The following is a 13,268-nucleotide window of genomic DNA, read 5'->3' on the forward strand; positions in this document are numbered from 1 at the left end:
CATGATGTACTGTTCAGCTCTTAAAATATCCTTAACTTAAAATGTTCATAAAATACTGTTCATAAAAGCCAAATCATAATGTCCTTAAAGTTCTTACGATGTAACCAGTTTAAATGTTCTTGCAATGTTCAGAGTGCTACTTAATACAGCTTTCTGCATTCTCAGCAATATTTCTTTGTATCTTATACTAAAGATGCCCTTCATTTCAGTTTCCAGAGCTTTAGACCATCCTCCAAGTACATCTATAATGACGTTTACTTGTGAGATCTTGTATCCTGGGTGTTTTGTCAGCTCAAGTCTAAGTGCTCCATACTTCTTGGTCTTTTCTTTGTCTTTTTTGTCTCTTTTGTTGATCCAAGGGCAGCTCATTTCCACCAGAAGTACCATCTTGTTCTTGTGGTGGATGAAACGTGCATCCACACGATTAGATCGTACATATGTACGATCAGCCTATACTGGTACATCCCAGTATGCCTCAGCATCATGTGATTTATAAAGAGGTTTGGGCTTCACATCTGAGAACCATGGCGGAGTACTATCAGCGAGCTCTAGGTCTTTGAGCATCTCAAAGTAGAACACTTTCAAAACAAATTGTGCCTTTCTAAGTACTTGGACTGAGCTAATGATGGACATCCAGCAAGTACATGTGTCATGCTCTCAGGACCTTTGCCACACATTCTACATTTGACATCGTTCTTGTCCGTTGTTCCAGTCTTGTAGGCCATGTAGACCTATGTCGGTGCGAGCTGTTCGTACAGTTCCATGATGCCTGCGTTACAGTGGGTAGGAGCACATTGCCATTTATTGAGCCATGCAAAACAAATTTCATGGCTCAGTTGATCATCTTGCCATCTTGCTTTTAAAAGACTTCCTTGCCACTGTTGATCTTCGACTTTTTTGACAATTTTCTCATTTAACACTTTCTTTATATGCTTCTTGATGTGCAGATCTTTGGTGGTTATCTCTGGTTCTTCTGTTGGGCTACATGATGGTTCAGTGGTATTCAAGTTCAGAGTTGTCTCCAGTTCTTCTGCAAACTTCTTCGCGTCAGTGATAAGAGAGGAGAATCCCCTGACTATAGCACATTCTTCAAATCGTTGCACAGATTTCATCTTGGGGTCTGGACTTTCATAGAGTTTAACTGCTGTTGTGATCTTGATCAGCTTATACTAATAATAATAATAATAATAATAATAATCGACTTTATTTAAAGAGGGTATATACATAACAGCTTATGCTGATAAACCAGTGGCCCTCAAAACTAAAGTTAGTAAGTAATACATTCTAAGCCATAGAGATTAAAAATAAAACTAACTAGTCGAACAATGTAACTATTCAAAGACTATAAATACAATAAAACTAGATTATAATACAGCTTCAAAAGCATCAATACTATTGCTCAATACTCTTGCTCATTGGCTCGAAGTCCTCGTCCTCCTTTCTCCCTATTATTATTATTATTATTATTATTATTATTTTTATTATTATCATCATTATTACTATTATTATTATTATTATTACCTGAAATGGCAAAAAGAAACTATCATTCCCCATTTTTTTAAAGCGGTTCAGTTAGGTTATTTATAATTCCTGGAAAAAAAAAAGAAGAACAACGATACTGAAGTTGTCACCCTAACACCATGCAAAGGTTTTCGAAAATATCATTAACGGCTATTCATAGAGGATTCCTCCCTAAGACTCAACTCATTTTAATTCACCGCCAAGAGGAAAATTTCTCTCTCCACCAAACATTTACTCGCCTCCGGCTTGCCAATATAATACATTGATAAGTTTACCCTTTAAGTGTTCCAGGGAAGATCCATTACGGTTAATGTAGCATTCTTTCATCTTAATAAGCGTACGTGCTATGATAAAACAACAAACTACAAGTTATAAACTCCTTCTCAGCCTCACCCTGTGTCCGTCGAGAAAATGATTTGGCTAGCTATCATGATCAGTCCTTGGTGAGTCTTCAATAAAAAACAATTCTTAGGTGCTCCAGGCGATCTTTGACTGTTAGAAATTACTAATTTACGAGTGTTTAACGTCTTTCAATGAAGTGAAACAGTTCAGACCACGAGGAACACCAAGATGTAAATGAACTGAGGGATTCACAAGTGTTAATTCCCTCCTCACGACTTAAAACTTGAGAACGAGGTCAGAATAAATTCACGCAGCAAGGTTCTAGAAGTTGACACTGAATTAGTTTTTATAGTTTAAAGTCTTACCAACTACTTACCAGATTTTCATAACGTATATTATAACTTTTACCTTTAGAAGAAATTCACTGCCTATTTTTTCATGTATCAAAAACTTCAAATCGAAGGGAAAAAAAAAGAAAGCTCTTGTAGAGAATCTAGGGTTCAAACATACTTTCTCAATTTTCTCTCATAATTTTTTGCAGCATGCAGTGGAAGTGGTTACGCTCAGCGCAAATATCTGAAAACATAAAATCAATACACAGGAAAGTGTGAACAGCGTTCTGAGACTTTTGCTATCCAACGACGAAGTTCTCATGGGGTGTGACAGAGGGATGTCTTCATGACGGCGCGGGAATCTTCTCATTTTTGTGTCTTACAGAAGTGTCCTTCGAGAGAGACTTGGCAGTAAAGTCGAATTCTTTAGCAGGCTTATAAACTTACAAAAATTTGAAGTTTGTGGTTAAAAATTTATTTCATTAAATAAGGTCATTGTCCTCATGACTTCCTCTCAACAAAGACTTCTCTGAACGCTAAACAATTACCTTTATCTACCATATTTACAATTGAGCAGGTTTTACTGTACTTCGATACAAAAATAATAAATTATTCTCTTTTTCATTATGCCAAATTCATCTTTCTCTGAGTCTTTCCGTCACAAGTCTTCTGTCAGCTCTTGAAAGGTCACTGGCGATAGAAAGCTACAGTAGATCAAGAAAAAATGTTGTTAAAATGATGGCGAAACTGAGGTGGCTGGGCGTAATTCTACAGCCTTCGCTTAGTGGCTGACTGTATTATTTGTATTTGTATTTGTACTTGTATTAACGATATTTAGACAGGCCAGCCCAATTCAGCTTGAAACTGGTTTAAATGGAGGCCTGTACATCTCACCCATCCCACCCCAGGGGAGGACATCCATCACACTGTAATCTCATGTGTGGGGAATTAACGTCTCCTACCCCAAACCTGCAGGAGACGGGACCTCCATTTATTCGTCCCTATCCGAGAAGACTAAAATATCTAACCTTTTCTTGAAGTTACTGAAAGGTAGGCGGATTTTGGCGGGGCGAGTGGATATTCCCATCGGCTGTTCAGGCCGCCGTCTTGAATTAGAGAAACAGTGGAGAGTTGGGACGAGGTAAAAAGTTTACTACACTAGTGGGAGGGAGAGAGAAAAATTGGGAAAGGGGGTGGGGGAGGGTTTTCTTTCCCCGTCCCCCCACCCACTCCGACATTCTCGCATTCTCGTCCCAATTCTCCCAGTCTGCAGCGAATCCAACATGGCGGCTTAACACTCAAAACCTAGCGACTAAATACAGCAATGGCTCCGACCTGTAGTTGGATGTTAAAAATAGTAAAATTTAATAAGTTACATCTTAACTCCTTGCTTGTGAGTATTGTTTAACCGTGTGTCTGGAAGCGGAACAGTGAAATATCAATGCGAGTGAAAACACTTATGTATCAAACACGAAATGGTTACTCACCTAACGAAGAGAAGGCAGAGCCTTCATTGTTCAGCGAGGCCGTTCCGCGATATGCCGGCGATGACTACCTCATCTGCTGACCAATTTCGCGGAACAAATTCATTTAGTTGGTTCAGGCTCAGTTCAGGAGGACGAAGATCAGAGACTGGAGCCATTCCTGTATTTCACCGCTGACAGGAATGGCTCCGACTCATGTGTTTGTTAATTTTTTTTTGGTTTGTTTTGGCGAAATAATTTATAAACTAAGATAAATTTAAAAGTGTTTTTTATTAGGTTCTTCTTAAGTTGAACATTACAATGCTTGCAAATGAAGCCCTCTAAAATTAATACAGGGCTACGTAGTGTCAAAATTAAAATACATGTTTCGAAAATCACGCAGTGTTACATGACGCTGCGACCGATATTTTCAATTTACAGTATGCTCGGCTGGAGGAGTTTTTTTTTTTTCGTTTTGGCTAAATTATTTATACACTAAGATAAAATCTGAACGAGTGCTCTTCCCATGTTGAACGTTTAGTAATTTATACGCTGAGATAAAACACTGAAAGAGCGCTCTTCCTATTTTAAACTCCACGCTGATTGTAATTGAAGCCCTCTTTTATTAATACAGGGTCATGTACTTTCTGTAATAATGTCGATCTATCATATGACCAGTACGACCACCTGGGCGCTTTTATCGAAACAATTCTAAGAAAATCCCCGTGTGAGGGCCTGAGTGACGCGAAAGTAGAAAGAAAGAAAAAGACAGTGTGACAATAAATTCTTATTGATTGAGTAAGTTCGGGCCGTACTGGAAAATAAATGGCTCTCAGTCGTGACGCAAGGAGCTCGCTGCGCTCGGTTGGTATTTTACTGTCCGGCCCTCCCACTCAGTTAATAAATGCATACTCTTTTCTTGCAGCAACTGCATGTCACATTTGCAACCTTACGCGGTACCTTTCTAGTGTTGCGTGACCTCAGTTATTTTACAGGCACGACTTCAACTTTCTGGATGCTTATAACATTGCGTTATTCTCGAAACGTGACATGCAGATGCAGCATTAATTTAAAACTTAGACACTACATGGTCCTGTAATAATTTAAGGAGGCTTCATTTACAAGCATTGTAATGTTCAACTTAAGAATAACCTAATAAAAGATACTTTCAATTTTATCTCAGTTTGTAAATTATTTTACCAGAACAAAAAACAAATTAATAAACGCATGAGTCGAGCCATTCCTGTCAGCGGTGAGATACAGGAATGGCTCCAATCTGTTCGTCCTCCTGAACTCAGCCTGAACCGACCAAATTAGTTAGTCAGCGAAACTAGTAAGCGGATGAGTTAGTCATCGCCAGAATATCGCTGAACGACCTCGCTGAACGAGAAAGGCTCTGCCTTCCCTTCGCTGTGTAAGTAACCATTTCTTGTTTGACACATCGGTGTTTTCACTCGCAATGATATTTCATTCTTCCGCTTCGAGACACACGGTTAAACAATACTCAAAAGCAAGGAGTCAAGATGTAACTCATTAAATTTTACTATTTTCATCATCCAATTGCAGGTCGGAGCCATTCCTGTATTTAGTCGCTTGTCACTCGAAAGATGAAAACCACCAAAACTTAAGACCTCGAGTGTTGGACCAGCCGGGACTCGAACCCTCGACCTCCCGCATAACAGTCCAGCGCACTATCCGTTGGGCTAACATAGCCGTAAGTATAATTTGGATTTATCACCTGAGTTGATAATGGAAGCTGGCCACCATAAAACAGATCTCGAAGCTGACGTTTCGAGCGTGAAAAAAATCGATTTAAGCGCGCCGCACGGAACTCTGGGAGTGAGGTGCCCGAGAAATGTAGGATCTCACCCGATTCGCCCTTAATCTACCGCTTATAAGCGAATCTAATTATTCTCAAATTACCGCATACATGCGGATAAAGTAGGCCCTATTTACCTACCGAGATTAGATTACCGAGAACAAAAAAAAGGCCTGGTAAGGTGCTGGATTTGTAGCTTAGCTTCGTACGGTATCGCAGTCGCACTTGACATGTGGCAAGGTTCAAGCGAAAGAGGAAAGTTCATCGCTTTTACATCTGGTAAAAAGAGATCATGGATAAAATTCCACGCGTGAAGATTACTGAAGAACAGAAAAACATTCTGAAATCATTTCATGAAAATGGAATGATTTCTACCAAGCGGGAAATGGGAAGTGTAATACGCGAATGTGCTTCAGTAGCTTCATTGTCAGAGGAGCAAGTTAAGGTAAATGGAATACTTCAAAACACGTTCATGAATAATTTAGTTTCCGTGTCGTGAGGCTTAATTACTTTCCTTCACTACAATTCATGCATTTTAAATTATTTCCCTGAACCACGGTCCTGCTATCGCTCGCAAGCTCTTTGATTTCACTGGAAGATACCTAGGCCTGCTAGCTGCTCCGATCTTTATCAGCTTAAATATGGCACCTTAGGTTTGCAGCTTTCTTCAGTTGTTGTCAATATTATTTATTCCACAGTCTGTTGAAGTTAAGGCTCGGGCTTACACTTGAGATACTATTGACAGTGGTACTCCACCAGCCTATACTTATTTCGCAACACTAAATCTACAACAAATTATAGCAAAAAAAAAACAGCTATTCCTAAACATAGGGAAAGTGCTCAAGCAAAGTAAACCACCCAAAATACAAATAAAAATATAAATAAATCAATAAATATTTTATAAAATGACGAAGTTAAGAAATGAGTGAAAGAATGAATGAATGTATAAATCAATCAATCAATCAATTTATTAAGCACCATTTTCAATTTTCAACAATTGCAAGGAAGTTAGTAGAAGATAATCTACATCTATTTTACACAAATATAATTGGAGCTCCTTGAATGACTAACTGAAGTGTGCTTGTTGTACTTGTCCACAATTCTATGTTTATAAATGTTTAAAAAATTTTTTTTCTAGTGCGTTTTTTTTTTAATTTATAGGCCCACATCCTTCTGCCTCAGAGTACTGAGATCATTCTCCATGACAGAGTTTACACAGTCATGTACAATTGACAGATTAAGCAATGATGAGGAGTCAATTGGAGTTTGATTTGTATATGTTGGGAGTACAGGATTCGAGAACATGATAGTAGACTGTTAAAAGCCACACTAATATAGGTGTATTTGAAGACAAAAGTATTGTTATGTCTTTCCACTTCCAAATGTAATTAAACCATTAGGTAATGACACCAGGTCAGTGTATTCACTATCCAAGCAGGATGGAATATAAGCTAGTCCTACAGTTGAGGATTTTGTTGGTGGTAGTAAACAATTAGTATGTAAGAGTTTTGTTGCTCCAGAAAATGTCCATGATGCCTTCCTCACAGAAATTGTTTTGGTTTACCCCCCCCCCCCACCTTACCACTTCAGCAGTCCATTTTGTTTCACCTCAGCCTTCCTCTCCAATCTGTTTCAAAATAATATAAAAAGGCTAGCAGACCCACACAATCCAGATCATGCTCCATGCTCAAGAAGCTAGAGTCACTCTCGGCTATCGCCTCGAGCGACTGTTATGCTTCTTTCATGCTTAGCAACCTCCCGCGTGCATCCATAACTCAATAGTGTACGCTGTGGTGTTTACCATTTGTTAAATCTAAACTGAAAGGTAGCTAAAGCATGAACCAACTGTTAGCAAGTCCCTGTGCAAATTGTTTCACATACAAATGAATTTGATTTAATTTCTGGCTTAAAATATTTATTTGCATTTGTATCATATCTTGTGCTTGAGGGTGGTATAATAGTTGGGTTCAGTGAAGGTGATTGTTTAATAATTTACACATTGTAGTTGAGCTGTTATTTTTCATGATATTTATCATTAAACATCAATTTGGCATGGCACATTTGTGAGAGTGCTCACCTCCCACCAATGTGCCCCAGGTTTTATTTTCACACCTGGCACCGTACGTGGGTTCTGTTTTTAATGTTGTTTCCCATCCTTGCTGTGAGGGTTTTCTAATTCATTTGGAAGAGAGCAGATTAATAATATGCAAATTCCTATTTTTAATTTCGTTTCCCTTATATCCTCATCCCACTGTGCTGGTGCAAAGACTGGAAACTGAGTCATCACTGTGAGTAATTGGAATGCAGTTGAATTTCTTTTTCTATCTTAAATGGAATTAATTTAGAGTGCATTAATTTGCAGAATTGTATAAACAACTACAATGCCAAGCTGAGTGGCTCTGGCAATCGGCAGACAGCTCCTAAAAGCAAGCAACTCCATAGAAAACTGTCAGGTTACAACTTATTTACTAGTGATGTTATGCAAAAAGGTAAATGTAATTATTTCAATTGAATCATTCCTATGTTTTTAGTTGAAATTAATACTATGAATGAATAACCAATTTATGCATTTTAAATACATTTTACAAGCATTTGCAATAATTAGTTACTTTTGGAATGGTCTTCACTATTACCATTTTTCTTTTGCACTATATCTATTTTTCTGCCCTATTTAAAATTGAAGATAAAACTGGTGGGAGTGCAGATGTCTTTAGGACTTTAGGAGAAAAGTGGAGGGGCCTGGCAGAGGAATCCAGAGAAGAATACCGCAAAAAAGCCATGGAAGATAGTGGCAATCTTATCTTGCAGCCATCAAATAGTGTGAGAGCCCAAAAGGTCATTAAAAATATGATGAAAGAGGTACAGTTGAACAGCCATAGTGCATGTAGTGCATATATTACATTATGCTTAAAAGGAAGCTGTATGCTATAATTAATTGCCAATTTGTAGCATTTCCAAGCACAACAATTTAGTTACATTTGTATTTAACATAAATTGTATATTGTAAAGATGAAAGAGAGAAAAAGTAACTTATTAAGTTTTAATGAATGAGTGAGTGAGTGGGTGCATGGGTGGGGGGAAAATAGGTCATGTGACTTATGTTTTAAAAAGAACAATTTATGATGTAACGACATTCAAAGCTGGTCATCGACTGTTTTGCACGTAAGCATCAAGATAAATCATCAAGATAGCAAATCAAGGGATCTGACTACTCAGAAACAAATTAAGTTACAAAACCATTTGTCGCTTGAACTAAGAATGTTGTAAATGATAATTTATCGCGAAACTATTTAAATTTCAGCTGGCTACAATATAACCATGGGTGCTACAAACTGTGTTCACTCTAGTGCAAATAAAGTTCTGACAACTTTGATCCCTGGTGGGCTAATCTTCAAAATAAGTAACTGCTTTAACCATAGGAGTGAGTCAATGATTGGAATAGATCTCACATGATAATGATATCACACTTGTTTTGTATATAATTTGTAGATCAGTTTAAGTCATGCTGTTTATATTAGGTGTGGGAGGTTGAAAACTTGAAGCTGCTCCTTCAAAAACAACAGGGTGAAGCCACCTTAAGGTGTCTTTGAGGAAGCATCCCATGAGCCTGGGATTATTCTTAATTGTTTTATTTTAAATGTACAGGTGGCAAAACTTGAATTGCTTGGTGGACAGGGAATGGTGTTATGCTCGTATGATGGCATGTTATACCATGGCCAGTCAGCTATTTGTGACAAGCTGATTGCTGACAAAGACCTTATTAAGTCCTTTGGTAGCCTATTGCAATGTAAGTGTCCAATTATATTTACATATTTTAACATAATAATACATTGGCAATATATTGTAACAGTTATTAAATATAATATTTGTTATGATCATGATCAAATGGTTTCATTAATTCAACCACAAGGCCTTCAGTTGGTTTATCTTGTTTATAACACTAACTTGGTGCTATTTTAGAATAGCCTGGTTGAATTGAAACACATTAAGTGGGAGTTTAAGGAGGCCATTTAGCTCTATAATGCAAGACAGTTATAGAAACCTTACACTTTATTTGTATATTCTTACGTTGTGTAGTTCCCAAAAATTACTGCTGACAGTTCCTCCACACAAGGGATCAGAAATTCCTGGTAGGCTGGGGAGATCAAAGACCATAAATTGAAAGAAATGAGTCTATTGTTAATTGGAATTCCATGAGAGGTGGGGGTTTTTATGAAACCCCCCTCTGTGGGGGAAGTGTGGATATTTTATGGAACAACACATTTGCCCTACGTTCTTACTGAATAGATTTCTGCTAATTGTTTTTCTTTTATTTTCCTGTCCATTTCTTGAAGTATCAGACAAAGAAAAAGAAGAAGTGTCGCCGAAAGATCTACAGGAACTTTTTAACAGCAAATACAGTACAGTCAAACATTTTTGGAATTTACTCTCTTTCAAAGCATTGTTAGTGGGTTGAGAATTGCAATGTTCCCCTTTTTTCAGATTACATGGAGGACTTTTGCTTTTACAAGTATTATTATAAAACATAACATGTTGAATCACATCCTACCCAGAAAACTTAAAATTTCAACAAGAACTATTGCCCAGACATCTAAAACAATTGGAAGTATCCTGAACACAGTTACATTGATTATGTTTCTGTATAGCAGAGTTATGGTATGTTAATAGACAGGTGTAGATTTGTATCCCATACATCAGTAAGACAAAAGGAAGTGAAAAACAGTGATAAATAATGATAACATTATATATCTAAGAAGTGATTGCTTATTTGTCTCACTCTAGGTGAACTTGTGGGTAAAAGTGGACAAAAAATGCCCTATGCAAAGGCGAAGCAGTTAGGAATTGTTTTTCAAGGTCTTCCTGAGACCTTGGGAAAGGACATTGGAGAGGCTCCACGAAAGCCACATTTGTATGGCAGCGCCCAACGCCAGAAGTTGTGGTTGACACGAGATACGTGGAAATTCGATGTTTCACACTCCGTCTACAGTCAGTCGACCCCACCCACATCCATTGTCAGTTCATCCTCATCTATCACAAGCTTACTAATTTCTCAAAATAGTGCAACCAGCTTCCTTGTTTCTTCATGTAGCACCATAGTTACCTCACCAAACACCATCATTACCTCACCTAGGACCATAGTTACCTTACCATGCACCATCGTCACTTCACCAAGCAGCATGGTTCCCTCACCTGGCACCATCGTCACCTCACCTACTTCCCTTATTACCCATTCCACCAGTCTCCCTACGTCATCCACTCTTCTGGTTCCGCCATCAAAATCTGCCTTATCTTCACCACCCGTTGCTTCTACTGCAAGTCGTTCTTTGTCCAGTATTTCTTCCCCATCGGGAACCATCATATCCAAAGGTGAGAATGCAACTTTTAAAGAAGGTACAAGTGAGCCGGCACATTCGGCAAAGCTATATCCTCAGTTCTAAACTCGTCCATTTACAAAGAAAGTTGCGAAATGTCCATGCACCCAGATCTCTCCATTCCAAAATAGTATGTATTTTTCTGATGTAATGTTTAATATAAAGGTCTGGGAAAAGGCTTTCACTTGATGGATCTAGCATGTCAGTTCCGGCTGATGGTAAGAAAGTGACCTAAGCTACATTTCAATGCGTCAGGCTCCTCTGCCAGCACATTTGTTAGTTTTTATTTTTATTACACTTTCATTTCACTTGCAAACTATCTTTATCATGACCAGAAAGTAACTATTATTTTGAGCGGGGGCAGTATTTGAATAAAGCATCTGTAAATTGATCTTTGTAGATACTCAGTTCGGAATGACGATCCCTAACGGTAACGATGTGACTCATGCTGTTTGCCAACTGAGCCAAAGACAGCAACTACACGGTCGTGCTGTTACCCCAGGGAATGTCGTGGTGGAGGTCCTCCAGGTGCTCAGGCCAGGATTACTTCCCTTGTGTCCCGGAGGATTCGATCAAGATGAGCCAGTGTCTGTCGGAGGATACTACGAGTGGCCTTGCAGCCATCTTGTTCTAATGTAGTTTACAATGTAGCCGCGGTTAATAACCGAAATGTAACTATGTTTCAGTAGAAACTCAGCTGTGTTGTATTGGAATTCCCTGAATCTGATTGGTTCTCCCACTGCTTTCTAAAAAAAACGCTCGAGATTCCATCGCGTGATGGTTGATGAGGGAAACTATGATCAACTATCACAGGTTATAGTTCACCACTAAATTTTCTTCGATCCTTGTTGGTTTAACTTGATCATGCGACGCGATAGTGTTCGTCTGCGGAAGGCTACTGTCAGTGCGTCTGCTGAAAATACCCGTATGGATAGTAGTCATGCGTGAAAATTTCCTGTAAATAAGCGGTTTCGTAGAAAATAAACAGCTTAAAAGTAGTTAGGTAGTTCGTCTGCTTTCTTTTTCCAATTTTATACTTGGCTTTCATCTCAAAATCTTGAAAATAATTCAATTGACGTGTTATTTTTGAATTAGCGCGCGTAAGAAAATTTAGTGGGGAACAATGGAAACAACAGAGTGTATTTGTCTCGGAACTATCGGTCTGATAGTTGGCCCTTAGAAGTTTGATGTTCTTAAAACTAGCGTATATGCCCTCGAAGCTACTGGACCGACGTTCAAATCGTAACAACAGTATTATCCAAATCTAGATTACAGACACCGATAACTCTTAACAAACGTGAAGAAGCGCCCGCCTTTTTGTTATGAAACCCTACCCCAAGTTCTATTTTACAATTAGCCTGATTTATGAGCTCGAGATTTCTATCGCACTATGGGTGGTTTGCACGTAACGTCAATGCCGCCATGTTGGTGGACGTAAACAATAGATATTTCATTAGGGGCCGACCATTTGACTTTTGACGGGTGGGGGTAGCGGGTGATTTCTGGTCATCAAGAAATTTTTTTTCTAGCAATCTGCTGTCCAGGATATTTTTTCCGATTTTTTGGTAAATTTTTTCTGTTACATTTGGGCTGCATGCAGTTTTTTTCTTCCAACAAGCGTTTGCAGGAAATTTTCAAAATCACCCATTCCCCCCCTCAAAAGTTAAGTGCTCGGCCCCTTAGCTCCTTTTGTTCGTCCACCAGCATTTGTTCCTTCCACCATTGATACCTGTGCTTCTAGAGATTGGCTGCTAACCACCTAGAGTTCACGAAGGTGCAACCCAAGTCAACTATCACGCATGGAAATCGAGAGCGAATAATCTAATAGTTTTAGTATAAATCTACTAGTCGTTCAAAACTTAAACTAACTCCTATTCACTCCTTTTTGTGCACGAAAGGAAATTAGCGATGTCAGCAGCATAAATCGAGTGTAAATAAGTAACTATGATTTAGAGAAGAGAGTAACTAATTATGTAAACTATCGGATGACCTTTTTTCAATACAAAAATAGTTATTTGGGATACTTATTTCTTTCATTTCATTATATTAATAAAATATTGGTATTTTTGACAATAAAGATTTTTTTATGTGAAAGTCCTGAACTACTTGCTGAGACGATGAGATCACATAAATAAGTTGCCTTTTTTTATTGTTTTGCGTGTCTTTACTAATGAACTTATTTGACACACAGTCGTGTTTGAATTTGCGAGGGCTATATCTGAAACATTAGGGACCTTAAGCAGTCAGGACGGCAACGCCAAGGAAGACTTCGATTAAAAAATGAATTTCTACTCTTAGAATTTCAAATATAGCTGCACGAGCCTACTGTCTTATACGGCGCCACAGCTCAACTTCAGTATGAGGTATAACAGTAGCATTGAGTTCCAAATGGCAACTAAAATATTTGCCGTCGCGGTTT

The 13,268-nt window shown here is 38.3% G+C and overlaps 1 protein-coding gene across 2 annotated transcripts; it reads left to right on the forward strand.

Annotated features, from left to right (window-relative positions):
* The first annotated feature begins 5,502 nt into the window (after positions 1–5,502).
* Positions 5,503–12,943, forward strand: LOC148730203 (uncharacterized). 2 transcript variants are annotated; one of them, XM_088761022.1, is made up of 7 exons: positions 5,503–5,922; positions 7,840–7,966; positions 8,161–8,336; positions 9,123–9,264; positions 9,812–9,877; positions 10,260–10,844; positions 11,250–12,943. In XM_088761022.1, exons 1-7 carry the CDS (start codon positions 5,770–5,772, stop codon positions 11,486–11,488), a joined length of 1,488 nt encoding a protein of 495 aa, XP_088617148.1. In that variant the 5' UTR covers positions 5,503–5,769; the 3' UTR covers positions 11,489–12,943. The 2 variants fall into 2 exon arrangements, with proteins under 2 accessions (XP_088617148.1, XP_088617149.1); XM_088761023.1 differs by having other exon boundaries at positions 8,161–8,312.
* The last annotated feature ends 325 nt before the right edge of the window (positions 12,944–13,268 follow it).

This window comes from Stylophora pistillata, chromosome 5 (genome assembly GCF_964205215.1).
Source record: "Stylophora pistillata chromosome 5, jaStyPist1.2, whole genome shotgun sequence".
NCBI lineage: Eukaryota > Metazoa > Cnidaria > Anthozoa > Scleractinia > Pocilloporidae > Stylophora > Stylophora pistillata.